Source organism: Molossus molossus, unplaced genomic scaffold, assembly GCF_014108415.1.
Source record: "Molossus molossus isolate mMolMol1 unplaced genomic scaffold, mMolMol1.p scaffold_m16_p_19, whole genome shotgun sequence".
Lineage (NCBI taxonomy): Eukaryota > Metazoa > Chordata > Mammalia > Chiroptera > Molossidae > Molossus > Molossus molossus.
Genome location: NW_023425354.1, coordinates 12,394,732 through 12,422,438, shown reverse-complemented (window position 1 = coordinate 12,422,438; position 27,707 = coordinate 12,394,732). Strand labels below are relative to the sequence as shown.

General features: G+C 39.2%; 1 protein-coding gene across 2 annotated transcripts in view; it reads right to left on the bottom strand.

The window, feature by feature from the left end:
• SMURF2 (SMAD specific E3 ubiquitin protein ligase 2) overlaps positions 1-27,707 on the bottom strand; it is a 118,567-nt gene that overhangs the window by 2,356 nt on the left and 88,504 nt on the right. For both annotated transcript variants that reach the window (XM_036268138.1, XM_036268139.1), the window contains 8 exons: positions 24,013-24,171; positions 15,996-16,191; positions 14,579-14,682; positions 11,616-11,730; positions 9,392-9,570; positions 8,446-8,583; positions 2,741-2,861; positions 20-221 (listed from right to left, as the gene is read on the bottom strand). In XM_036268138.1, the coding sequence (XP_036124031.1) occupies positions 20-221; positions 2,741-2,861; positions 8,446-8,583; positions 9,392-9,570; positions 11,616-11,730; positions 14,579-14,682; positions 15,996-16,191; positions 24,013-24,171 (1,214 nt within the window). The remainder of the gene's footprint in view (positions 1-19; positions 222-2,740; positions 2,862-8,445; positions 8,584-9,391; positions 9,571-11,615; positions 11,731-14,578; positions 14,683-15,995; positions 16,192-24,012; positions 24,172-27,707) is intronic.

The window sequence follows — 27,707 nt, the reverse complement described above, 5'->3', positions numbered from 1 at the left end:
GCCCCTCTGGCGCTGATACCTTGTAAGGCTTTGAAGCCCTGCAGAGGCACTCTAGATGATCCTGTCACAAACTGAAGTAACCGTGCTCGTCGCTCTTCATCAAAAAACTCCACAGCTTTCCAGAACCACTTGACAACATTGCTGTCTGGTGTACAGTGTTTTAACCGGGTATTTACCTTCCAGTCATTAACATCTATCTTTCCAAGTCCACAAATAATGAGCTGTTAAAATAGTACACAAATCATGAACCAATGGAAACCTGAGGTAAACCAAAAATTCCTCAAAACAGAACTTCAGATTTGCAGTGTTGGTTCTCAATTGGTAGTTCTTAAATTAATCAAGGGCGCACATCACAATCACCTTGAAAGTTGTTCAAAATATACACACCAAGTCCTATGCTCAGAGATTTTAATTCTGTAGGCTTGGGGTGATACTAAGAAGCTGTATTTTGAAAAGTTCCATGGGCACCTAGTCAGTCAGGTTCCCCACTGGAGTCTGAGAGCCACCACTGTGAGGGATAGACAAGATGAAAGTTCTAGAATGTCACAGAATTCTAATTTTTTTTCCAATGGACAGAAACTAGACTCCAAGAGTAAATACAATGTATATGTGCCTTCCTTAAGAACTGCATCATATTATTCTAGTTTCAACACTTATTAGCTTGGGGATTCTGAGCAACTGGGTTCACCTCCCTTGGCCAGCAGTTTCCTCTGTTGTAATATGGCAGTAACATCTATTTCTCTTTATCCTGTTAAAGCAACTGTGGCATATAGGAACTCAAGAAATGTGTTGAATAAGTGATGCAATCTGCCCTGGCCGGTTTGGCTCAGCGGTTAGAGCGTCGGCCTGCGGTCCAGAGAGACCCGGGTTCGGTTCCCGCTAAGGGCATGTACGTCGGTTGCAGTTTGTCCCCGGCCCTGGTTGGCCGTGCGGGTGGCAGCTACTCGATGTGTCCCTTTCACATCGATGTTTCTCTCTCTCTTTCGTCCTCTCTCTCCCTCCCACTCTATCTGAACAAAAAATGGAAAAATGTCCTCGGGTGAGGATAAAAAAATAAATAAATAAATAAGTGATGCAATCTGTTTGATAATCTTAAAATTGTATCCAAGTGTGAGATACATAAATGTGCTGATATAGAGCTCTGTTTGGCATCCTGATTGATGCAGGGTCAGTATAGGTCAACTCTATGACCATCACCTTGACACTACTAATACTTAGGGCTCTTAGGGTCCAAAACTAGCTCATCTTACTAGTGTGTAATAAATTAGGATAACAGTAAATTAGGATAGTGTGTAGTGTAAAACATAAAGTAACTTGAAAATCCTAGATTTTACTATTTTATTACGCCAGGTATACCACTAAAATAAATTAAATATTTTTAATAAAGGTTTAATGGACAGAAACTATGTAATAAACCCTAACCCTGCCTCTGGCTGGTTTTGCTCAGTGGTTAGCGCATCGGCCTGTAGACCAAAGAGTCACGGGTTCAATTCCAGTCAAGGGAACGTACCCTGATTGTGGTTCGGCCCCTGGCCCTGGTTGGGGTCGTGTGGGAAGGCAGCCAATCGATGTATCTCTCTCACATCAATGTTTCTCTGTCTTTCTTTCTCTCTCTCCCTCCCACTCTGTCTGAAAATAGAGGGTGAGGATTAAAAATAAATAAAAATAAAAAATAAACCCTAACCTTATTGAATAAAATCTCCAACAAAGCTTCTATAGAGTTCTGTAAAGATTATAGCCACACTGAAGAGGGAAGTGGTTATCCACATAGGATTATAGAATTATTTATAACACAAAAGGTAACTACTAAATTTTCTTCAGAGGAGTAATTATAAGGCCAAAGTCCTCATTCACTGTATGAACTGATAAAAATGCATTGCATTTCAATTTTATTGCCAGTCCTGTTTTCTTCCTTTTCCTGACTACTTTCTTCTGACCATTTCACTGTTGAGTAGTTCAATCACAAAAAGAATGGGGATGGTACTGAGTCAAACCAATCTTTTAGACTTGTTTGCCAATGGGTATGTTAACAGATTTAGTTAAAAAGGACACTGAAGTTTATTAATAAAATCATGCAGACTTTGAATATTTATGCTCTCCCTAGCCACTAAATTTGGGACGTCTGGTAGAATAAAACCTCATTGATGTCTTTCACAAAGTAGCTCAGTGGAAATTCAAATGTATTTGTTAAAGGTGCTTTAAGGACCAACTTTACATCTACAGCCATACCACCCTGAATGCGCCCGATCTCGTATAAGGACCAGCTTTAAAAGAAAACAAAGCAAAACAAAAGTTAACTGTTTATTACAGCTACTGTTAATAATGAATGTTTCCGAAGAGACTGAAGATGTTTAGATACAGTTTATCTTAAGTGTTTTAATTATTTCCTTTATGATCTTATTTACCAAATGCTTTCTTGCTTAGTGTAAATCAATTGAGCCTAGGCTTTTATTCCAAATAAATTTCAACAGAAAACAACATTGGAAGAAGGTACACATAAGACATAAAATCTGTTGAAAACAAGAAAGAATAATATGGAAAAATAAAATGTTCACAATATAAGGGAGATTGCTCACTTTGAAATTCCAAAGCAGGACAGATTTCCTATGAATCAGAATGTTCACAGTATCACACCATGAAACTTCAACAGCACAAGAAATACAACTTTCCTCTCTAACTAACAGAAAATTCCTAACCTTTCCTTGTTACACTAGATGATGTCAGACCTTAATATACTAACCTCTAACTCCTTCTCATCAAATGTCTTCAGCAGATGCTGTGGAATTACTTCATTAAATCCTTTCTGCAGAGCCAGGAATTGTGCCTCGATGCCTCGTAAAAACCTCCAGTTCACATAGAGCCTAGAAACATTGGGTATGGGTTTCATATGATCAAATATGTTCATATTGCTAATTATGATGCTCTACTATTAAAATGTGCTAACCTTCCACTAACAAAAGCTGCATCCATCAACAAAACAACTCTTCAAATCACAAAAACTCCTATTAAACTGGAAGTTGGCTGGAGCTTAGGGGTCTGAAGTCAAAATCTGGATGAGACGTCTTTCTAAACTTCTAGCATGCATGCCATAATCACAAAAAAGAGCCCATTCAACCAAAAATCACAATTTTTCTGATTTCACTTGAAAATATGGTCTGAATAAGGTGGTGTTTTGTTTATATTTTGGGGGTAATATATGGGGATAGAGGAGGTAAAGAGAATCCTCATATCCAAAATGAGAATAGTAAAGGCCAATAGTAAGCACTTTTTAGTTAAATATTCATTGTTCCCTGAAGGCTTTAAAAACCTGGAAGATGCCCTGGCCAGTTTGGCTCAGCAGTAAGAGCGTCGGCCTGCAGTCCAGAGAGACCTGGGTTCGGTTCCCGCTAAGGGCATGTACCTCGGTTGCAGTTTGTCCCCGGCCCTGGTTGGGTCGTGAGGGTGGCAGCCACTCGATGTGTCCCTTTCACATCGATGTCTCTCTCTCGCTCTTCCTCTCTCTCCCTCCTGCTCTATCTGAATAAAAAAATGGAAAAATGTCCTCCGGCGAGGATAAAAAAAAACAAAACTGGAAGATGTAATTTACCAATAAAAAGTACACTACATCTAATGTGTAGCTTTTCTCATGCTTTTGACTTGTAATTTATAATTTTTAAAAATCTATCCAGGAAAACCTCTCCATCTCACACATCTCAGAACTACTCATCTTTGTCAACATATCCTTTCCCAAACTTAAGAGAACTAGTTCTCTACTTTAAGAAATACGTTACTTAACATTGTATCCTTTGGAGGACCTCACTTTTGTGTGTTTGCTTAAAGGGACACCAAAACTGGTCATCTATAAAAAGGTTTTCTTTGTCATTTTTTAAATCTCAAAACTGTAGTTCGTAAGGGATTATTACTAAGTGCTATAAACATAACTGAATCCTGGAGCATGGGAGCCAGGAACTGAGTAATCTACATCAGGTCCTGGAAGTGACACACAACTGAAATTCAGAAAATTCCCATCCGTTCTTTTATATTTTATTTTAGTATGTTTTATTGATTTTTCAGAGAGAGAAAAAGGGAGAGAGAGATAAAAACATTGATGTGAGAGAGACACATCGATCGGCTGCCTTCTGCACACCTCCTACTGGAGATTGAGCCTGCAACCTGGGTATGTGCACTGACCGAGAATCGAACCAGGACCTCTCAATCCATGGGACGACACTTAATCTACTGAGTCACACTGGCCAGGCCATTCTTTTATTTTTTAGTTAGAAAAATAATAGATGCTTGTTAAAGAAAAGTAAAACCTGCCTGGCCAGTGTGGCTGAGTGATAGAGAATCGACCCATGCACCAAGAGGTCGCCAGTTCGATTCCCTGTCAGGGCACTTGTCCAGGTAGTGGGCCTGATCCCTTGTGGAGGACATGCAGGAGGCAGCCAATCAATGTTTCTATCTCTCTCTCCCTCTCCCTTCAAATCTCTCTCTCTTTAACATCAATAAAGAAAAAAAAAAATTTAAGAAAAAGAAAATCCTAAATGTGGAGAGAGTAAAACCTGAAAAATCCATTCTTTTATCCTCTTTTCCCTCTATTCTCCCAGGCCCACCACCTACACTCCGTCATCCTAGACAAACACTTTATTTGGTATACAGCCTTTCTGAACATATTTTGTATAATGATAAAATGACACAGACTTTGTCCCTACATAGTTCTTTTAAGACTTGTTTAATCCCAATAGCTTATGCAGATTCTCTAAACAATCCACAAAATATTCTGAATCTACATATTTAATCATCCTCCTCTAAAAACATTTAGCGGTTTTTAATTTTTTACAAGTAATATTTAATTGAGCATCCTTATTCATAATTATTTAATTACAGTTTCCACAGCACAGATTCCTAAAAATGGAGCTGCTATTTAAAGGCATATACATTTTTATTTTGGAGCTATTATCAAATTGCTTTCCAAAAAAGCTAAATCAATGCTCACACCCATCAACTGTGAGACTGATGGGCCTCATGTATACAGTAGGAAAATTTTAGCCAGTAAGACTTGGGGACATAATCTATACAAAACAGTAAAGCATACATGTCTTTCTGTACATACGGTGAAGTTTAAACTTCCAAGTTTAATTACCACAGTTTTATGTTTAGAAGAACTTTAGTTACCATAATCCAAATGATCTAACCCACTTTTCTTTTTTTATTTTATTTTATTTTTTCAAATCTTTTTTGTTGGATGTAAAATGTATTACAGATGTTCCACATTTTTCCCCCATTGGCCCCCTCCTCCCCACTCCCGCCCCCCTCCCACCTTTTCCCACACTATTGTCTGTGTCCATTGGTTATGCATATAAGTTCTTTGGTTTATTTCTTCCCACCCCCCAACCCCTTTCCCTTTGAGGTTTGTCAGTCTAGCAATGAATTTGTGCTTCTTAATCCCTTCACCCTTTTCACCCATTCCCCCAACCCCTCTCCCAACTGGCAACCAACAAAATGTTCTCTGTATCTATGAGAATGTTTCTGTTCTGCCTGTTCATTTTGTTTGTAGATTCCATTGTTGATAGATATGTATTCATTGCCATTTTGTTTGTTCATACCTTTTATCTTTTTCTTCAAAAAGACCCTTCATCATTTCATATAATAACGGTTTGGTAGTGATGAACTCCTTTAACTTTTTCTTGTCTGGGAAAGTCTTTATATGGCCATCGATTCTAAATGACAGCTTTGCAGGATAGAGTAATTTTGGTTGTAGGTTCTTGGTTTTCATCACTCTGAATATTTCTTGCCACTCCATTCTGGCCTACAAAGTTTCTTTTGAGAAATCAGCTGACAGCCTAATGGGAACTCCTTGTAGTAACTAGCTGCCTTTCTCTTGCTGCTTTTAAGATTCTCTCTTTGTCTTGAACCTTTTGCATTTTGATGATGATGTGTCTTGGTGTGGGCCTCTTGGGGTTCATCTTGTTTGGGACTCTCTGTGCTTCCTGGACTTGTATGTCTGTTTCCTTCACCAAGTTAGGAAAGTTTTCTGCCATTATTGTTTCAAACAGGTTTTCGATTTCTTGTTCTCTCTCTTCTCCTTCCGGCACCCCCAAGATGCGAATGTTGGCACGCTTGAAGTTGTCCCAGAGGCTCCTTACACTATCCTCATGTTTTTGGATTCTTTTTTCTTTATGCTGTTCTGATTGGGGATTTTTTGCTTCCTTATAGTCCAAATCGATGGTTTGCTCCTTGGATTTACATACTCTATTATTGAACCTGTGTAAATTATTCTTTATTTCAGTTAATGCCTCCTTCAATTCTAACTGTGTATCCATGATTTCTTTTATTTTTTAATTTTTTTTTTTTATCCTCACCCGAGGACATTTTTCCATTTTTTGTTCAGATAGAGTGGGAGGGAGAGAGAGGAAGGGAGAGAGAGAAACATCAACGTGAAGGGACACATCGAGTGGCTGCCACCCGCACGACCAACCAGGGCCGGGGACAAACTGCAACCGAGGTACGTGCCCTTAGCGGGAACCGAACCCGGGTCTCTCTGGACCGCAGGCCGACGCTCTAACCGCTGAGCCAAACCGGCCAGGGCTGTATCCATGATTTCTAACTGGTCCTTTTTTATGCTCTTGATGCCCTCCCTAAGTTCACTGAGGTTCTAAGTTCACTGAGCATCCTTATAAGCAGTATTTTGAACTCAGTATCTGTTAGGTTGCTTATCTCCCTTTCGCTTAGTTCTTTTATTGGGGTTTTGTTCTGTTCTTTCATTTGGGACCTGTTTCTTTGTCTCCTCATTTTGGCTGCCTCCCTGTGTTTGTTTCTATGTATTACTTAATGAGAGGTATGGGGCTCGCTGAGACCCGATGCCGCTCGTTTGAAAGAATTTAGGAAAAACCTGAAGCAGGATCCAAGACAGGCCAATCCTATGGTTAAGCAAGTGGCAACAGCTTGGGTGGGCTTGAAAGTTGTGGGGGGCGGGGCGGGACCTCAGGGAGCAGCAGGGCGGGGCTACCAGTGTGAGCCAGGTTGCTGGAGTCCCAGATATGGTGGCTGTCTGCCGCCCCAGGGAAGGGCTCACCAAAGGAACAAAGGCCTCTTACAACACGTTTGTCCCCAAGAAAGCCCCCTCTCCAGCCCTCGCTCCAGTGCCACACAGCTCAGTTCTTCCCTGTATGTCTCTGGCGCCCCTCGAGCTGCCTCCCCTCCAAGCTTAGAGGGAGAGAGTCCGGTAAGTCCGTGCGCAGGCCCTTTAAGGAGCTGCCTGGGGCTCCAGCCGCCTCAGCCTCCCTGAGCCTCAGTTTCCACTGGTTTTTCCAGCCAGAAGTTATGGGGATATCTCTTCCTGGTACTGGAACCCTGAGCGGGGCACCTGGTGTGGGATGGGGACCCCTCAATGCTCAGGGAGGACCTTTCAAGCCACGGGAGCCTCCTGATTTTTATCCGCCACACGTGGGTGTGGGACCAGCCCGTCGCACCGCCGCCCCTCGCGCGGCCGCCCCTACTACCCATCTGGATGTGGCTGCTGATTTAATTGCTGATTTAATTCCGTAGTTATAGGACTTCCATTCAGCTTGATTTCAGGCGGTTTTGAATGATGGTTGTTCTGTAGTTTAGTTGTAACTTTGATGTGGTTGTGGGAGGACGCGATACTGCGTTTACCTACGCCGCCATCTTGACCAGAAGTCCTAACCCACTTCTTTTAAATTCCTCAACCAACAGGTGATTTCGTAAAACTTGGAAAACATTTTCTTGTATCTATTCCTTAAGCTCACAATGAGCTTCCTTATAATCAGATAGGTGCTAGTGATGCAGCACAGAAGTGCTTCTGCACAACCAGCCGTGGCAGCCACACTGCATCTGCCCAGGCACCATGTTTCCTGGTATCTGTGCTTCTGTAGAGCCCCTCTTCCATACTAAGCCTGGGCTGGCATGTGACTGGCTTTAACCAAAAGAATACAGCACAGGGGTGATGTTGGCCAGTTCTAGGCTTAGGCCTTAAAAAGATCCAACAACTTCTCTTGTGCTCTGGAAAACCAGCCACCTTGCTGGGGAGAGATGGGCCATCAGAAAGTGAGAGGCCTCTGATTCCACATGGGGATAACCAAGGGACTCAAGCAGCACAGAGAACAAGGCCCCAGATGGTGAGCCAGTGGCCGTTCCAGCTGGCCCCTAGCCCTTGGAGCCACCATAGCTGAGTCATCAGACATGTAAGTGAAAAGGCCATCATGACATTTCCATCCCCCACTGACACCACCCAGAGGAGTGGCGTGCTATCCTATTGTTTATCCAAATTCCAGACCCATAGGATTGTGAGAAATAAAAAATGATACTTGTTTTTAAGCCACTAAATTCTGCAGAAGCCTATTTTGTAGCAATACGTAACATGACCTAACTACTTAAATGTCTTTCCATACTACTACCCTAGAATAGTTAAACAATTCTCAGATTTGAGAACATAGAAGTGTTTACCTGACATATTCCTTTTTATTTTCTTCAGTAACAGGGATACTCTTGCCATTTGGTTTAAGTTCATGCTGAATAATTTCCCCATACGCATTATGTTCGACACAAAAGGTATGGTCCAAAACACCTGTAATATCATTCTCACTAGAAAGGAAAGAGAAGGAAAGACACTTAACTGGAAAATCTAAAATACAGACCCTACAGATGTATTAATCAGCAAGACAAAACTAAAATAGTTTTATAACATGACAAATATTACATCAGATTCCTTTGACTATCCTATGCTGCCACACCTCCTAGCTCTTGGGCAGAAAAGTCAAAGAGCTTTAACCCTCATAAACACAGTATGCATTTTACTTCCTGAGTAATGAGAAAGAGCAGTGGCCAAAGCTGGGCTTTACACAGGGAAACTTCAGTTACGTCTGGCTTGCAGGTAAGAGGCCCTACTCAAATCTGGGTACCCCAAGTAACCAAACACCTGAGCATCCTCAGCGAGAAAGCTACTCATGTGTTTGATAAAATAAGTATGGCCAATAGATCTTCATAAACTAATGTCCTCCCACAAAACAGAGCTGGTTCTTACAGATGCCCTTGTTTAAAGCATGGTTTCCACAATCACCACTTCTGCAAGAATCTGCTACTCTAACACACATGCGGGACTGGAATCAAATTTGCCTCACATCGAGAAAATCATTTGTATATAGTACTTTCTAAAACAGAATATACTATTTTTTTTCCTTTTTCAAGTAATAACATTCACTAGCTTTTAGAGATTTAAAATATACAGGAAAGTAGTAGAAAAAAGAAAAGTCTAATGTGGTCCTATGACTCAAATAATCACCCAATATTTTCTGTGTTTTTCTATTTTAAAGAAGTACATCCATTGAGACAGGATCTTTTTTAAAAGCTCAGATTCTAACTATAATGAACAGATACAAGATTCAATACATACAGTATCCACACTAAACTGTTATGAAGATCTGGATCAACTAACTCCATGTCATCCAAAGTAATTGACTTCCCAAGCAACTGTTTATAAAATGGCAATGTGAAACCACCATCAATATAATGTCCATGAAACACAGCCATTCCCATTATTCGTCCAACAAAGTGGAAATACGATAAGTGTTCCTGAAATTGAAAAGAGTTTATATAAATACTCAAGTTAGACACTATCCAGGGAATTTTTAATAAAAATTAAATATTTTAGCAACATAAATCTTTTTATAATAAGTATCAACTTATACTCTACAACTATTTAGATAGAACAGACTAATCATATTAAAGCTCAGTAATCATTAGGGAGAGTTTCTACTGGGCATGCTCAAGATTCTCTACATTGTCCTAAAATGTCACACCGGAGGCAATGCCTCTCTCAAAGGGTACAGTCACTTTGTAAAATTCATCTTCAGAAATTACATCCAGACAACATTCCACTGCAGCTTCATTTAAACCACGCATAGATCCTGTTCTCTTCCTCTCATATCCTGCTGAGCCCTTTACAATCCTGGCTCTGTTATGGAAGAAAAAGCTTTCAGTCCTAAACCTCCCTATTTCCTTGACCTAACCAGACACTGAAATTCAAAACCTCACAGATTTAGGGCACAGATTTCATGTCTTGCTTGGACTTGAGTCCCAACTCTGCCAATTACTAGCTATACATACTTGGGCAAATTACTTAATCCCTATAGGACTAATTTTCCACATCTGGAAAAATAAGGGTACTAATAGTATCTAAAAAGGATCTCTGTGAGGAATAAAGTGAGATGAAGAAGCCCATGGCACTGAACCTGGCAGAGGCTAAAAGCTCAACAAACATGAATTGTTATTACAATTGCAGTGGTGGTAATGGGGCCCCCAGGAGAACCTTCACCTAAAAATCTTCCCTTTATAATGGATTCCCTGCAATGAATCTAACATTCCTACCATGTTTGGATATACTTGATCTTTCGTGATAAATTGTTTTGTTAGTTGGATATTTGTATTTTAAACTTTTACTTCTCTATTTAATAAGTAATCTTTAAACCTCCCTCTGCCTGCCCTGACCGGTTTGGCTCAGCGGTTGGAGCGTCGGCCTGCGGTACAGAGAGACCCGGGTTCGGTTCCCGCTAAGGGAACGTACCTCGGTTGGAGTTTGTCCCCGGCCCTGGTTGGTCATGCGGGTGGCAGCCACTCGATGTGTCCCTTCACATCGATGTTTCTCTCTCTCTCTCTTCCTCTCTCTCCCTCCCACTCTATCTGAACAAAAAATGGAAAAATGTCCTCGGGTGAGGATAAAAATAAATAAATAAATAAATAAATAAATAAATAAATAAATAAATAAATAAAATAAAATAAACCTCCCTCTTATCTTAAAAACAGCTTTTGTTTCTTTGTAAAAAGTAATACATGTTCACAACCCAAAATCTAATATACAGAAGTAACTAACCTCAACATTACAATGTAGAGCCTTTCAATGTTTACACATATACCTATTTACTGAAATTGTATCATACTATCTTATAACCTTCTTTTCACATAATACCAACACAAATACTATCTTGACATGTCATTAACTAGTATCCAACAATGTCATTTTAGTGGCTATATAATAGGTCCCTGTATGGAAAAATAAGAGAAATAATATAAAAACAAATTAGTAACAGCTGCTAATTTGTTTTGAATGCTTAACAATATATTAATACTAATAATGTATAGCACTATGCTAAATACATAATGTGCAGGGTCTCGTTGAATTGTTACAACCCTTCTCTGAGGTACAAACTATATTATTATTTGCAATGATAAAATTGAGGTTCAAGTCAATATTTCTGCCCAAGATCACAAAGCTATAAGTAATGGGACCTGTTTATGATCTCATGTCTAACTCCAGAATCTATATTTTGTAACGGTTAATGTCGTTCGGCTTCATGTCATAATTTAATCAACCTCTGCTTATGGATAGTGATGCTGTTTCCAACTGGAGCTACTATAAACAGTAGACATCCCTATGCTCAAACTGGAGAACATATCCATAACATTTACTAGAGAAAATTTTCTAAAAGAGGAATTGCTAAGTCCAAGGCTGTGACTAGGACAAGGAGAGTAATCCTATGTCATAAACTACACTGACATTGAAAGATGAAAAGTAGTGTAGGTCACAAGTTAATTCATGTCACCAGAACCAGCAACCTTACCGGGTTGACTGCAGAATCAGGATTAATCTGCAATGTATAGATATCATCTCTTGAATACTGGAAGAGGCCATAGTATGGATTCAACATTTCATGTGACAAGAGATATAACCACTCCCTAGAAAACAAGATATGATAAATGAATTTCTTGTTAAAGAATATAAAATGCTATTAATCATTTTGGCAAATAATTTTTTAAATAAAAAAATAAATAAAGCACTAACTAGTTATATAAGGTCACACTGGAAAAACCTATGACCAAAAAGCAATGAAAACTCTTTTGTTTTGTTATTATGTATTCGCCTCCCACTCATTTGGGGCAACTTGATGACATATTAGCCGCAGACAGTATAAAGGTATTACCCAAAAGTACCAAATACTAATTACATAATGCACCCCAGAAGTCTGCTCCTTTTAGTTGCTAAATATATTTGTAATTCATGATAAATATAAAATAAAGGGAAGGGTATGGTTCAAAATATCTATGTGATCTACACTTCTGGTCCATTCCTGTCATGGCAGACTTGCACTAGGCAATATAGATACAGATGATATAATACAGCAGTTATTTACTCTCGCTTTTCGACAGGGTGTGCTTTGTTATTGGTATTGTTTTATAAGGAAATTTTATTATCCATTTCATCATCTTTTTTGTGTAAATCCTAAAATATAATGTAATAAAAGTATAAGTGGTCACTTGAAACCAAGAAGGGGTATAGAACACACTACATGCTTGCCCTAGCCCACATATTTTGGTGTGTTCCTTACCACCTTTTGGTTTCAAGTATACATCAATATTTTTAAAACCCCATAATAAATAGTTCTATCACCTTAAATTTATTAAATCCTTCATATTTTTCAAAGTATGAAAGATAAAATACAATCACTAGTCTAGGACTTAAAAAGATGCTATTCTAGCCTCAATTTTTGTCATTCTTAGACTAGGGAAGGTATTTAAATGATATGTTCTGTTATTATGAATTAAACACATTGAATAATACATTTTAAGGAAATACAGTGAACTACTTTTACAAAAAGTTAAAGAAAAATGTTTTTCAATTTTATATTGTGATGGAGTCTAGCTCAAATCACCGCCATTATTGTAATGCTTGAAAAGCCCTAGAGTTTAAAAACAAAAGTGAGGTCTCCATATAAGCAACTTTCTCAACACATATAACACTCACCTGATGTGTCTTATATGTTTTTTATACATGTATGTGTTTTTTTAAAGAAAATCCAAATTTCTGTTTGTTTCACCAAGTATTTAGAACACACATCAAAGCAGAACCCAACTGCTTTTGCTGCTACTACAGAATGAAGATCAGAAAAAAGCAGTTTACTGCCCTATCCCTTTTAGTCTGCCCAAACCCTGAGAGGAGTGAGATTAAGAAATAAACAACAGCTGAGAGAGAAGGTTGGAGGGGAGGGGGGAGATTAACCAAATTTATATGCATATATGCATGACCAATGGACACAGATAATAGTGCAGTCAAGGCCTGAGTGGGGGGCGGAAGCAGGGTGGAGGAGGCATCAACGGGAGAAAAAAGGAAGGACATCTGTAATATTCTCAACAATAAAGATAATTAAAAAAAAAAAAAACTACTTATCTGGCCTATACATATAATTATAGCATTTAGATTCCATTAGCTGATAATAAATTTTCCCAATAAGCATTCAAAATCAAGTTATGAATCAATCACAAGAATTCTACAGAAACTATCAAGTCCTAAGTATGATGTACAAGTGATCGATTCTAAAAATCCAAACTAAAGAAACTATCCATTTGCAGGTAAAAAGGTTGCAGAATGAAAATAAGTAATGCTAACTAACAATTATGGGACTTGGTGGAAACACAATTTAATTAAGGCTGGATTTATTTATTTATTTTTATCCTCACCCGAGGACATTTTTCCATTTTTTGTTCAGATAGAGCGGGAGGGAGAGAGAGGAAGAGAGAGAGAGAGAAACATCAACGTGAATGGGACACATTGAGTGGCTTCCACCCGCACGACCAACCAGGGCCGGGGACAAACTGCAACTGAGGTACGTTCCCTTAGCGGGAACCGAACCCGGGTCTCTCTGTACCGCAGACCAACGCTCCAACCGCTGAGCCAAACCGGCCAGGGCAAGGCTGGATTTAGATCAGGGGAAGTAGAATGATCATGATGGTCCCTTAGAATGTTACAATACAGCCCTGGGCAGTTTTGCTCAGTGGTCAGAGCATGGCCCCTGGATCGAAGGGTCTCAGGTTCGAGCCCCAGCCCTGGTCAGGGTTGTGTGGGAGGCAAGCAATCAATGTGTCTCTCTCACATCCATGTGTGTATGTGTCTCTCCCTCCCTCCCTCCTTTCCACTCTATCAAGAAAATTCAATGGAAGAATATCCCCAACTGAGGATTAACTAGAACAAAAATGTTTCAACACAGTGCTATAATGTTTCTGCTCCATTTACATAAAGTAAATTTTCACACCTGGGAAAAAAAATACTTTATGTATTACTATAATATAAGGACCACTGATGATACACACACACACTCACAAACACTTCTTTAAAAAGTTTAAAACACATGGCAACGGAAGCAAAGAGAAACAGTATTCAGCTTAGATTATGTCATTAAAGTCTCAAGATTGTTCCTGACAATATAAAACAGAGGGAATAATATGTACTAAAGGAGAGATGAAGAAAATATAAAGCTTGCAGATCTGCCAATAGTCCAGGTTGCAGCTAGTTTTCAGAGAAAGTCTCACTGGGCTATATGATCCATTAGGGAGTTCCCTAATACTCTTCTGGTAAAAGTACTATCCTAACCTCATTATGAATGTACTGATTAAGATATCCTTCTATTGCAAACATTAGGGAATATTATACTAGAAAATAAATATCAATGAGAAGGTTACACCACAGGAAGTATCTTAAATTTGTAAATATAAGGATCCGCAGGTCATTTCCTGATGAGTAAGTCTTTACCTGGCAACCCCTCCATAGTCCAGACCTTCTTCTCCACGAAATTTTATCATTAATCGCTTCCAGAGATCTTTTGGTCTCATTTTCATGACCTGTCGATATGACTCCTGAAAAGAAATTTTCATATACTATAATTACTAGGTGCTTTTAACCTGTTTTTTAAACCCTCCCTCCCATTTCACCTACAAAACATGTTTATAAATAAGGTGAAATTCAACAATCAAATCAATGGATAAACTCCAAGTATTTGAAATTTCTTGGAACTTCTGAAAACAAAATGAATATAGCTTAATAGTACTGAAATCAATTCACTTGATAAATATTATATTAAAAGCCTACTAAGTGAAACTCCACATTTAAGTTTTATGAACCATAGCAATGATTTCACTCATATTAAAAACAGAATTTGATAAAAATGCCAAAACTTTTAAGTTGGTTGACCTAAATCTAGGTTACAGGCATCAGCAGAAAGAAAAGGTAAGGAAAAGAAAGTTCTAAAAGAATATAAGTAATCATTAGTGTTCTCCTCATTAAATTGACAATGTTATATTATTTTAAAATACAAATGATGGACTACAAATAAGGCCAGAACTGTTCTGAGAGAAAAAAGTTCATCTTTGGGGAAAAAGATGATCAAGTCCTGAAACCTCTTGCCCAGAAATCCTCTAATGAGTGGAAACTCATTACTTAGAACTCTGCCACTGATTATGTAAGAACTTTGAGGTTGATATTAGGGCTATAAAATCCAAAGATAAAATAATAAACTAGGAAGGAAGATTTTCAATAAATTAAGGAAGCAGTCCAATAATAATTAAACAAAAGTATTTTCTGAGTTAAGAATTCCTTACCTTTTGGAGGAATTAGAAAGTAAGAGATGGATGATACTGTGGTCTTTTAGAACTCATTAAAAATAAATATATGCAATGCAGAGACCAAGCTGAACCAACTAAAACATCAAACACTCTTCATCCCATTTAAATGTTTACATTATACATTACATCTCTCCAATATTATTTCCTTTAGTCCCCACAATGGAAAAAATATATAATAAAAACTCTCCCATTCTAAAGAGTCTCAAAAAGTACTCTTAGAAAACAGAGAGCAAAACAATGAAAGTTAATGTTTCTCCATTTTATTCATTTTTATTTTGTTAATCCTCACCCGAGGCTATTTTTCCATTGATTTTTTTTTAAGATAGTGTAGGAGGGAGGGAGGGAGAGAGAGAGGAAATCATCAATGTGAGAAAGACACAACTGGTTGCCTCCTGGCACAACTCCAACCAGGGCCAGAGATCAAACCTGCAACCCAGACCAGGAATTGAACCCAGGACCCTTCGGTCCATGGGACTACACTCTAATTGCTGAGCCATCCTGGCCAGGGCTAATTTTTCTCTGTTTTAAAATAAGACTTGTAAGTTTACCTCAAAAATCTCTTCCCTGGAAACCTCAATACGGCAATGGCCAGCCTGAGGCTGTTGTTGGGAAAGTTCTTGCCGCAAAATTTTCAATTTCTGAACCAGGTCTCGCTTGTACCGTGGAACTGTCAGACACTCTGTGTCATCAGGGCATAACAACACCACCTGCTGTTGCTGTTGGTCTTTCAGTTGGTTCTGCCGACTGGAAGTAAACAAAAATACTATTAAAATATTTAAATGAAAAAAAGCTTACAATTATACATTTAAAATAGCATCATACTATAAAACAAGTCTAGCTATATCATTTCCACATCTTACTGTGTTCTTGACTTGTCATTTTTGACAATAACAAACTAGCTCCAAAGTTCATTTTTCAGAATCCATATTAATTTATGGAATTGAAAAATGGAGTTTTATCCATAAAACTTTACAATGCTATGGAGAACAAACTTTTCAAATACCGTTTCCATTTTCTTCTGCATAATTTACCATCAGCCGTTCTAAAATTCAGGCATGTGCTAAGCTCTGTGCCTGTTATCTAGAACCTGTTCCTCTGGAAGAGACAAAACAGTCTGAACTGGTAGCTTGGCAGAGACCCTTCTCCTATACACACTAGCCTGCACCACAGGAATGTGGGCGGTCGGTCACATGTAAGTTACTGGTACCAAGAAACAGCACTTTACAACCAAGTCCAAATGCTTAATAGAGTGACTACTTTTCTTTTCACTGTAGTAAAATATACATAACATAAAATTTATCATTTTAACCATTTTTAAGTATATGGTCAGCAGCAATAAGTACATTCACATTGTGCTAAAGTGACTTCTAACTGCATATATATATGGCTTACAACAAACACATGAAAAGAATCTTCCAGGTAGAGCAGAAATATAATGAATTTTTAAAAGAAACTTATGATATAATGAACTAGTTAATCTCAATAAGTTGTCAAGAAATAAAGTCAGGTAATTTGCTACTGATGTCTACTCCGACACTGAGCAATTCCATTGGAGTTTAATTTTGCACACAACAGCCCAGCATGGCTCAGTGGTTGAACATGAACACATGCACCAAGAAGTCGCTAGTTCGATTCCCAGTCAGGGCACGTGCCCAGGTTGTGGGCCAAATCCCCAGTGGGGGCCATGCAGGAGGTGGCCAATCAACGTTCTCTCTCATCGATGTTTCTATCTCTCTCTCCCTCTCCTTTCCTCTCTTTCTAAAATCAATAAAGAAAAAAAAAACTTTAATTTTGCACACAACAGACAAGAGCACAATCTCCTAATCTAAAGGTAAAGGGCAATGGTAGCTATGATAAAATAAACAAAAATGACTTCCAGTTCTCTGAAAAATCACCCAAACTTATTTTACACACAGTGGTTGTTAATGTACTAGACCAAATTTTATGCCTAAAATATATAACTATCCAAAGAAAATGCATCTTTGATGAAAATTACAAATCACTATTTAGTACTCTCATGAACATTATACACACATTTTTTACACACACACACAAAATCAAAACAGAAGGTATTTAAAAACACTCCCTAAACAATTGTATTAATTCTATGCAAAAGAAAAAATAAACTAAGGTATATGTTACACCAGATATAGTAACTTAACTCCAAATGGATCAGAGACCTCAATGTAAAACCATAAAACTTCTGAAACACAGAAATTGTTATGACTTGCGTTAGACAAAGTTTTCTTAGCTATGCCATCAAAAGAATAATCCATAGAACAAAAGGATAGTTGAGCACTTCCAGTCAAGATGGCAGCATAGGTACTTGCCTCCTCCCACAACCACATCAAAATTACAACTAAACTACTGCACAGCCATCATTAAGAACCACCTGAAATCAAGCTGAATGGAAGTCCTACAACTACAAAATTAAAGCAGCAGCTACGTCAACGGGGCGGAGGGGCGGAGGGGCGGAGGGGCGGAGGGGCGGAGGGGCGGAGGGGCGGAGGGGCGGAGGGGCGGAGGGGCGGAGGGGCGGAGGGGCGGAGGGCGGAGGGCGGAGGGGCGGAGGGGCGGAGGGGCGGAGGGTGGCGTGAGGGGGGCGGAGGGGCGGAGGGGCGGAGGGGCGGAGGGCGGAGGCGGAGGGGCGGAGGGGCGGAGGGGCGGAGGGGCGGAGGGGCGGAGGGGCGGAGGGGCGGAGGGGCGAGGGGCGGAGGGGCGGAGGGGCGGAGGGGCGGAGGGGCGGAGGGGCGGAGGGGCGGAGGGGCGGAGGGGCGGAGGGGGCGGAGGGGCGGAAGGGCGGAGGGGCGGAGGGGCGGAGGGGCGGAGGGGCGGAGGGGCGGAGGGGCGGAGGGGCGGAGGGGCGGAGGGGCGGAGGGGCGGAGGGGCGGAGGGGCGGAGGGGCGGAGGGGCGGAGGGGCGGAGGGGCAGGTCCCACACCTACATGTGGCAGGTAAAAATCGGGAGGATACCTCAGCTGCGAAGGTCCTCCCTGAGGAGATTGGGGTCCCCATCCCACACCACGTGCCCAGCTCAGGGTTCCAGCACCACAGAGAAGTCCCCATAACTTCTGGCTGTAAAAACCAGCAGGAACTGAGGCTAAAGGCGGCTGACGCTGCTGGAGACCCAGGTAGTTCCTCTTAAAGGGCCCGTTCATGGATTTACTTGGACTTGCTCCCTCTAAGCTTGGAGGGGAGGCAGTGTGAAAGGCATCAGAGACATACAAGTAAGAACTGAGCTGTTTGGCCTCAGGACAAGGGCTGGAGAGGCAGCTTTCTCTCAGACAGATGTGCTGGTGGAGGCTGTTGTTCCTTTGGTGAGCCCTTCCCCCACGGGCAGTGGGTCACCATATCTGGGACTCCAGAAACCTGGCTCACACTATTTGCCCCACCCTGGTGATTCCCTGAGGCCCTGCCCCTCCCAACTTTCAGGCCCACCCAACCTGTATCCAAAGGCTTTACCATAGGATTGGCCTGTCTTGGATCCTGCTTCAGTTTCCTAAAATCTCTTAAACAAGCAGCATCTGGTCTCAGCGAGCCCCATACCTCTCATTAAATGGCCCCATGCCTGGCACTAGAAGCAGCCAGACTTGGCTCACGACTTGGATTTTCCTGGGCACCTCCAAGCTCAGCACAAGAAGCAGCCCTCTGAAGATCACTTTGTAGCTTATGCCAGGTGGCCCCAGGTAGAACACAGGCAGAGGATGACCTTGCCCTAGAACCAGCACACCCAGTGGGTAGCTTCAGACCACATTTAAGCACCATCACCCAACCACCTCCACAAGTCACACACTCAATGAGTGGACTCAATGGGAACCAGAGCCCTGCTGAAGTAAGTCTTGCTCTGTCTGTTGGGCCCCTACAACGCAGATCCTCCAAGGGAGTCAGAGCCAGTGGTCAGTGGGCACAGCCAGTCCTTGCAGCTAATCAGCCTGAGTAAATAAATCCCTCCCATTGACGTAGCAACAGCAATCAAGACTCAATTATAGAAAAAGAAGGACAAAGTAAGTGAGATCACAATACCAGATATCAGGTTATACTACAAAGCAACTGTAATCAAAACAGCCTGGTACTGGCACAAGAACAGGCATATAGACCAGTGGAACAGAATAGAGAACCCAGAAATGGACCCAAGGCAATATGCTCAATTAATATTTGACAAAGGTGGTAAGAGCATACAGTGAAGACAGTCTCTTTAATAAATGGTATTGGGAAAATTGGACAGCTACATACAGAAAAATGAAACTAGACCATCAATCAACTAACACCATACAAAAGAATAAACTCAAAATGGATAAAAGACTTAAATGTGACCCATGAATCCATAAAAATTCTAGAAGAAAATGTAGGCAACAAAATTTCGGACATCATACGCAGCAGAATTTTCACTGATACATCACCTAAGGCAACAGAAACAAAGAAGAAAATGAACACATGGGACTACATCAAACTCAAAAGCTTCTGCACTGCAAAAGAAACAATCTTCAAAATGGAAAGGCAACCCACTGTATGGGAGAACATCATTGCCAATGATGTATCAGATAAGGGGTTAATTTCCAAAATATATAGAGTACTCATACAACTCAACAAAAGGAAGACAAAGAACCCAATTAAAAAATGGGCAGAGGAGCTGAACAGACACCTCTCCAAACAGGACATACAAATGGTCAAGAGACATATGAAGAAATGCTCAACATCACTAATCATCAGAAAGATGCAAATTAAAACAACAGTGAGTTATGACCTCACACCTGTCAGAATGGCCACCATCAACAAATCATCAAACAACAAGTGTTGGCGAGGGTGTGGAGAAAAGGGGACTCTAGTACACTGCTGGTGGGAATGCAGACTGGTGCAGCCACTATAAAAAACAATATGGTGTTACCTCAAAAAATTAAAAATTGAACTGCCATTTGACCCAGTAATCCCACTTCTAAGAATATACCCTAAGAAGCCTGAAACACCAATCAGAAAGAATATATGTATCCCCATGTTCACAGCAGCACTATATACAATAGCTAAGATGTGGAAATAGCCCAAGTGTTGATCAGTAGACAAATGGATAAAAGAGCTGTGGTACATATACACAATGGAGTACTATGCAGCTGTAATAAAGAAAGATCTCTTATCCTTTGAGATGACATGGAGGGACCTGGAAAGTATTATCCTAAGTGAAACCAATAAGCAGAAAAAGACAAATACCACATGATCTCACTTATTTATGGAATATAATGAACATAACAGTCTGAGGAATAGGGTAGACCCAGAAACATGGAAATAGGGTACAGACTGACAACCCTCAGAAGAGGGGGTGGTGGGGGGAGGGAAGAGATAAACCACAGAACTTATATGCATGTATGCATAACCATGGACATGGACAACAAAGCCGGGGACGGGGCAGGGGGATGGGGAGGAGGGTGTCAATTGGGTAAAAAAGGAGAAACATCTGTAACAACAACAACAAAAAGATTCAATTATAAAAGAAAGGTGTACAGTCCACACAAGGGGTGCACCTCAAGGGCCCAGCTGGGGTGATCAGGGAAGTTGTGCCACTGGACCCTACAGGACATCTACAACAATAGGCCAACCTATGAAGTCTAGGAGACATAGCAACTCTACCTAATACATAGAAACAATCATAGGGAAGCAGCCGAAATGAGGAGACAAAGTAACATGTCCCAAATGAAAGAAAAGAACAAAAACCCAGGAAAAGAACTAAACAAAATAGAGATAAGCAATCAATCAGATGAAGAGCTCAAAACACTGGCTATAAGGTTGCACAAGGAACTTAATGAGACCTTCAAGGAATTTAAGGAGACCTCCAAGGAACTTAGTAAGAACATCAACAACATAAAAAAGGACCAGTCAGAAATGAAGGATGCACTAACTGAAATAGAGAATAATTTACAGGGAATCAATAGTAGAGTACATAAAGCCAAGAAGCAAACCATCAAATTGGAATATAAGGAAGCAAGAAACACCCAATCAGAACAGCAAAAAGAAAAAAGAATTTAAAAAAATGAGGACAGTGTAAAGAGCCTCTGGAACAACTTCAAGCATGCCAATTTTCGCATCATAGGGGGTGCCAGAAAGAGAAGAGAGAGAGCAGGAAATTGGAAACCTATTTGAAAAACTAATGACAGAAAACTTCCCTAATGTGGTGAATGACACGGACATACAAGTCCAGGAAGCACAGAGAGTCCCAAACAAGATGAACCCAAAGAGATCCACACCAAGACACATCATCATCAAAATACCAAAGGTTAAAGACAAAGAGAGAATCTTAAAAGCAGCAAGAGGAAGGCAGCTAGTTACCTACAAAGGAGCTCCCATAAGACTGTCAGTTGATTTCTCAAAAGAAACTTTGCAGGCCAGAAAGGAGTGGCAAGAGATATTCAAGGTGATGAAAAGCAACGACCTACAACCAAGATTACTCTATCCTACAAAGCTATCATTTAGAATCGATGGACATATCAAGAAATTCCCAGACAAGAAAAAGCTAAAGAAGTTCATCACCATCAAACCAGTATTATATAAAATGTTGAAGGGTCTTCTTGAAGAAGAAGAAAAATATGAATAATAAAATGGCAATTAATACATATCTATCAATAATTGAATCTACAAACAAAATGAGGAAGTAGAACAGAAAGAGACTCATAGATACAGAGAACTGTTTGCTGCGAGTCAGATGGGTGGAGGCTGGAGAGATGGGTGAAAAAGATGAAAGAATTAAGTACAAATTGGTTGTTAGACTGATGAACCTCAAAGGAAAGGGGGGAAGGAGGGCAGGATGAGATAAACCAAAGAACTTCTATGCATATATGCATAACCAATGGACACTGACAATAGTGTGGAGAAGGCAGGGGGTGGGGCGTTGGAGAGGAGAAGGTCAATGGGAGAAAAAAGGGGGGACATCTGTAATACATTCAACAACAAACATGAGTTAAAAAAACAAAAACAAATGGATACTCTCTGTCAAATTGATGTCAAATGGATACAAATTGAACTCTGTCAAATTTCAAAGAAATTTCAAAAGACATTGTTAAGAAAATGAAAAGATAAGTCACAGACTAGGAGAAAATCTTTTCTAAGCATATACCTGATATAGAACTTGTATCTTAAGTATGTAAAGTAAACTCTCAAAACTCAAAAGTTTAAAAAAAAATTCAAATTTTTTAAAAAGGAGCAAAAAATTTCACCAAAGATATACAGATGTCAAAAAACACAGAAAAAGATGCTCAACATCATGTCATGAGAGAAATGCAAATTTAAACTATAATAAGAAACCACTACGTACTTATTAGAATGTCTCAAATTAGTAAGGCACCAAGTGTTAGCAAGGGTGTGGAGCAACCACAACTCTCACACGCTGCTGGCAGTTGTAGCCTTTGTGATAAATTGATCATAGCAAATAAAGAATTCCCCTGGTTCTGTGAGCCATTCTAGAAAATTGTTGAACCCGAGGGGGTCATGGGAACTTCTCAATTTATAGCCAGTCAGTAAGAACTGGCATCTGAAGTGGGGACAGTTTTGAGGGACTGAGCCCTTAACCTGTGGGGTCTGACACTAACTGCAGGTATTGTCAGAACTGAATTCAATTGCTGTGCACCCAGTTGGTGTCTGGACACTTAGAGAATTGGTAGGTATAACACATTTGGTGTCCCAGTTCTATGGGTAGAAACAGATCATAGAAGGCCACATGAAGACAAATATTGGGATGATGTGTCTATGTGCCAAGGAACAAGATTTTCATAAACTTCCAAAAGCTAGGTGAGAGGCAAGGAACAGATTCTCCTTCCAAGCCTCCAGAAGGAACCAAGCCTTGCTGACAACTTGAGTTTGACCCTCTGGCCTCCAGAACTATGAGAGAATGAACTTCTACTGTGGCATGTGTTGTGGCAGCCCTAGAACACTAACACAGGTGGAAGCCTCACAGGAAGGGGCGAGAGAGGGAAGTACAAAGACACAAGAAAACTTGTGGGTTGCTGGATATATTCACTATGTTCATTGTGGTGACGGTTTCGTGGGTGTATAATATGTCAAGACTTAAATTATACACTTTTATACACAGTTTACTGGGTGCCCATTACATTTCAATAAAGCTGATTTATAAATCCAAGGTATATCGAGCCCATTCACAAAGACTTGTATGAAAGACTAAGTCCTGCAAATGGGAAAGAAGACTTAAAGCTAAAAAACAAAACTAACTTGCAAAAAAAATGCTCTGGGATGGATTCAGCTATTCTGGAGATACTTCTGATGCACTCAGCGGGAATAAATATCCATCTACCCCATAAAGCGGCATGTCTCTTCAGGTGTGCCAAGGTGCACCTTTGATTCATACTCTTTGCCTAACATTTCAGGACAGGTTGCTACTTAAGTACAGTAGGATTAAAATACTCACATATCAAAGTAAAACTTGTCATACTCTTACATAAAATTTTGTTCAACATAAGTAATTTATAATTGAAGACAGCAGACAATCTATCACATTTATTACAAAAAGCATCATGAGTCTTCTCTTGTTCAGACTCGCATTTTCACAGTTATTGTTTCAAAAACTTACTTTAAAACTAAATGCAAGTTAGCAGAGAGTCGAGGATCTGTAAATTGTGTTGTTCTGTTGTTATGGTCAACAAAATAAACTCTGCCTGTTGCTGTATTACGAATCTCCCATCCAGGAGGCAATGGACCAAGCTCTTCACAATTGATGTTGCTAAGATCCCTGCAAAAACAAATATAAAATAAAAAATACCTCATTGCTGGGCCTGCTGAGCCAAGCCAGTGTAAATGACACAGAACAATTCCATGAAGTCTGAGAAAATGTATTGTTTCAGAAACGTGAGATGTTCAGCTGGAATCTTTAATTCCCAATGGCTTAACAAACTTGCATATTCAAAACCCAATCCATAAATGGCTCAGAAACTTATCACATAGCCCGCATTTTTAGAAAGTTTGTTCCTAGGTTTTAATGTGACGCAGATTTTAAATTAATATAAAAGCAATCCCGATACTTGCCAACAAAAACTGTACTTCAATACTTATCTGACAAAATACTGTATTGTTTTACAAATGTTAGTGGTATAAAGAATTCAATGTTTTCTAAAATTTCAATTCTTTCTTCATTACTACTCTGCAAAATTTGTATAAATAAATGTTCGCTCCATTATTAATTTTTAGCTCTCCAACAAAGCAAAACCGGAAATAGTATTAAAATTATGAACATGAATAATCACAGTATATGTTTTAAAGGATAGTGTCTCCCTTTTGAATTTTGAAAGCTGTAGAGCTAGTGAATGAAGAACCTGAGTAAGACATGTAAGGAAGAAGACTCTAAAGTTTATCACTAAAATAAAAAAAGCAGAAAGACTTTTAATAGACCAAAGACCATTGTTACTGTATCACACATTCTTAAAATACTATTATATATAGACAAAGATTTACACGGCCTTAAAGAATGAAATAAAAGCAGCACGTCTAATGTAAATTTAAACTATAATAGATAACTATAATGACAAATCTCATCAAAATCATGTTTTAAAAGTTAAGCTAGAGAAAAATTTTTCCTGAAATAATCTCCTCTTGGTTATAATGAAACACCAGTGATGGGCACATATGAACACCCATAGATGTGTTGAAACAGTAATTCTGGCTTCTGCTTATAGGTGCTCCAAGAGATTCTGCTGCTGCAGAACTAAAGCTTGAAAAGAACACACTATTTGAGACACTGCTAGTCTCAAAAGAGACAAGGGGAAAAGTTCCAACAATCCTTATCAAATTTAAAATAAAAAAGTGAATTGAGCTGGCGCTGGTACCCGAGTGGCAGGTAGGCACAGGGCTGCTGGTGGGTAGATGTTAATTGGGAAACAGCCTCAGGCCAGCAAGGTTGGAAAGGGAAACCTGAAACTTCCTCCCTAAACTGAGAATAAAAAGGAAAACTGAAGTGATTCCAGGAAAACTTCCTAAATTTCTACTTTAGGTCCATAGAACTCAAACCAATTAAGAGCAAACTCACAAAGATCAGCAAACACTTCAGGAAGGAAGTCAATAAAAACAATAAACCACAGAATTAGATCCCCAAGTACTGTCAGAGATCAAACAAAGAGAATAGCTATGACATGCAACATTAAAAAAAAAAAAATAAGGGAACAATTACAAAGGTAAACTATCAACGAAAGATTATTAAGAATGAACAGATAAAATTTTTTAAGTGAACTTTTAGAAATAAAAAGCAAATACTGAAATCAAAGAACAAGTCTTTTTTTTTTTTAATTCTCACTCGAGGACATTTTTCCATTTTTTTATTCAGATAGAGCAGGAGGGGGAGAGAGAGAGAGAGAGAGAAACATTGACGTCAAAGGGACACATCGAGTGGCCGCCACCCCCACGACCCAGCCAGGGCTGGGGACAAACTGCAGCCGAGGTATGTGCCCTTAGCAGGAACCAAACCCGGGTCTCTGTGGACCCGCAGTTCGATGCTCTAACCACTGAGCAAACAGGCCAGGGCCGAAGAACAATTCTTTTGAAATAATGCAGAATTTGATTTTATATAATTTTATTTATAACTTTATAAATCTATAGTCATACGTGGGAGAGCTCTAAAGAACTGATTAAAAGCCTGGTGGGTGTGGCTCAGTGGCTGAGCATCAACCCATGCACCAAGAGGTCACTAGTTCCATTCCCAGTCAGGACACATGCCCAGGCTGTGGGCCAAATCCCTGTTAGGGGGGCATGCAGGAGGCAGCCAATCAATGTTCTCTCTCACGGATGTTTCTATTTCTCCCTCCCTCTCCCCTTCCTCTCTTCTTTAAAATCAATAAAAACAAAATTTAAAAAGATTAAAAGAGCAGAAAACTGGAAACAATCTTTATTTCCAGTTGGAAAATGACTGAAGAAAAAGGGAATGTTACACAGCCATAAAAAGTAATACAGATCTGTATTTCAAGACTACATAGTCAGTATGCAATGGCATTAATCATTGTTTTAAAGAGATATGCAAAACTTGATGAAATAGGACTTCTCAGATCAATCTAAATTTACTGGATATCTTTAAAGTATCTGAGTTACACTATTTTATAAATACCTTTGAATAGTGGTATTTTAATAGAACCTAAATATTTACAGTCTGCTTTGATAAAAGATCCTCCATACAAATGGCATGTTTACTAAAAGATCCTCCAAAAACAAAGATATGATGATATATAATTATATAATGATATGACTTTTAAGATTAGCAATCTGGAGCATAGAGACTAAAGGGAAGAAAAATCCAGAGCATAATTTCATAAAGTTATCATTTAATACTCAACATGAAATATTCTTAAACCTTTACAGAAACCACATATTCACATTAATGAAAAACTGACATTTCCTTAGGAATAAGAACATATTATCAACAGTGCTGCCAAAACCTCTCCCTATTTCATCTTCTGATGCCAGTTTACATACTGTTCTTTCAACAGATAACTCAAGATCTACTTTCTCACTATTATAAGACATTTAGTTTTTAAAAATCACTTTCTTCTTATACACTTCCTTCTAATGATTTTAAATTATTTTATTAAAAAGTTCATTATTGACCTTCAATTGGATTAAACAAAATCCATAACACTTCTTTTCATAATTTGCACAACAAAAGTCTTGTTGCTAAAAGTTAGGCCCATGGATTTTTTTCAGTGAGCTTATTATAATAAAACAATTTCCACCCCACTACTTTTTTTAAACTAACAGCTTATATTACCAACACACATAAATGGCAATCTTCATACAATAGTTAGTGATAGCACATTTCTTTGGTTGTCACCCTCGAAAGTTTCTCATTAAACTCTATGACAAAATAAAACATTTTTATTATTTTTACTATTTTCCTTTATTTATAAATAAAGAGAAGGTATCAAAGCAATCCAAGATCAGCTAGTCACATGTGGTTTTGATTCAAATACATGAATCTCGATGACTAGAGCTCTGAGTATAATCTTTAGGCAAAAAAAGATCTCAGGTAAATGTACTCAACAATGTCTGTAGTTCAAATGTACAAGTTTTGGCATTTAATAGAAATTTAATTTAATTAGGTTCTTTCTTTTCTATATTAAAATGAAACTTTATTAAGGAACACATAAAAGAACATTGAATACACTTATATAAGGTTAAAATAAATAAACTTTTTTTTTTTTAATCCTCACCTGAGAACCGTTTTTTGCATTTATTTTCAGATAGAGTGGGAGGGTAAGAGGGGTGAAGAAAGAGAGAGAGAAGCATTGA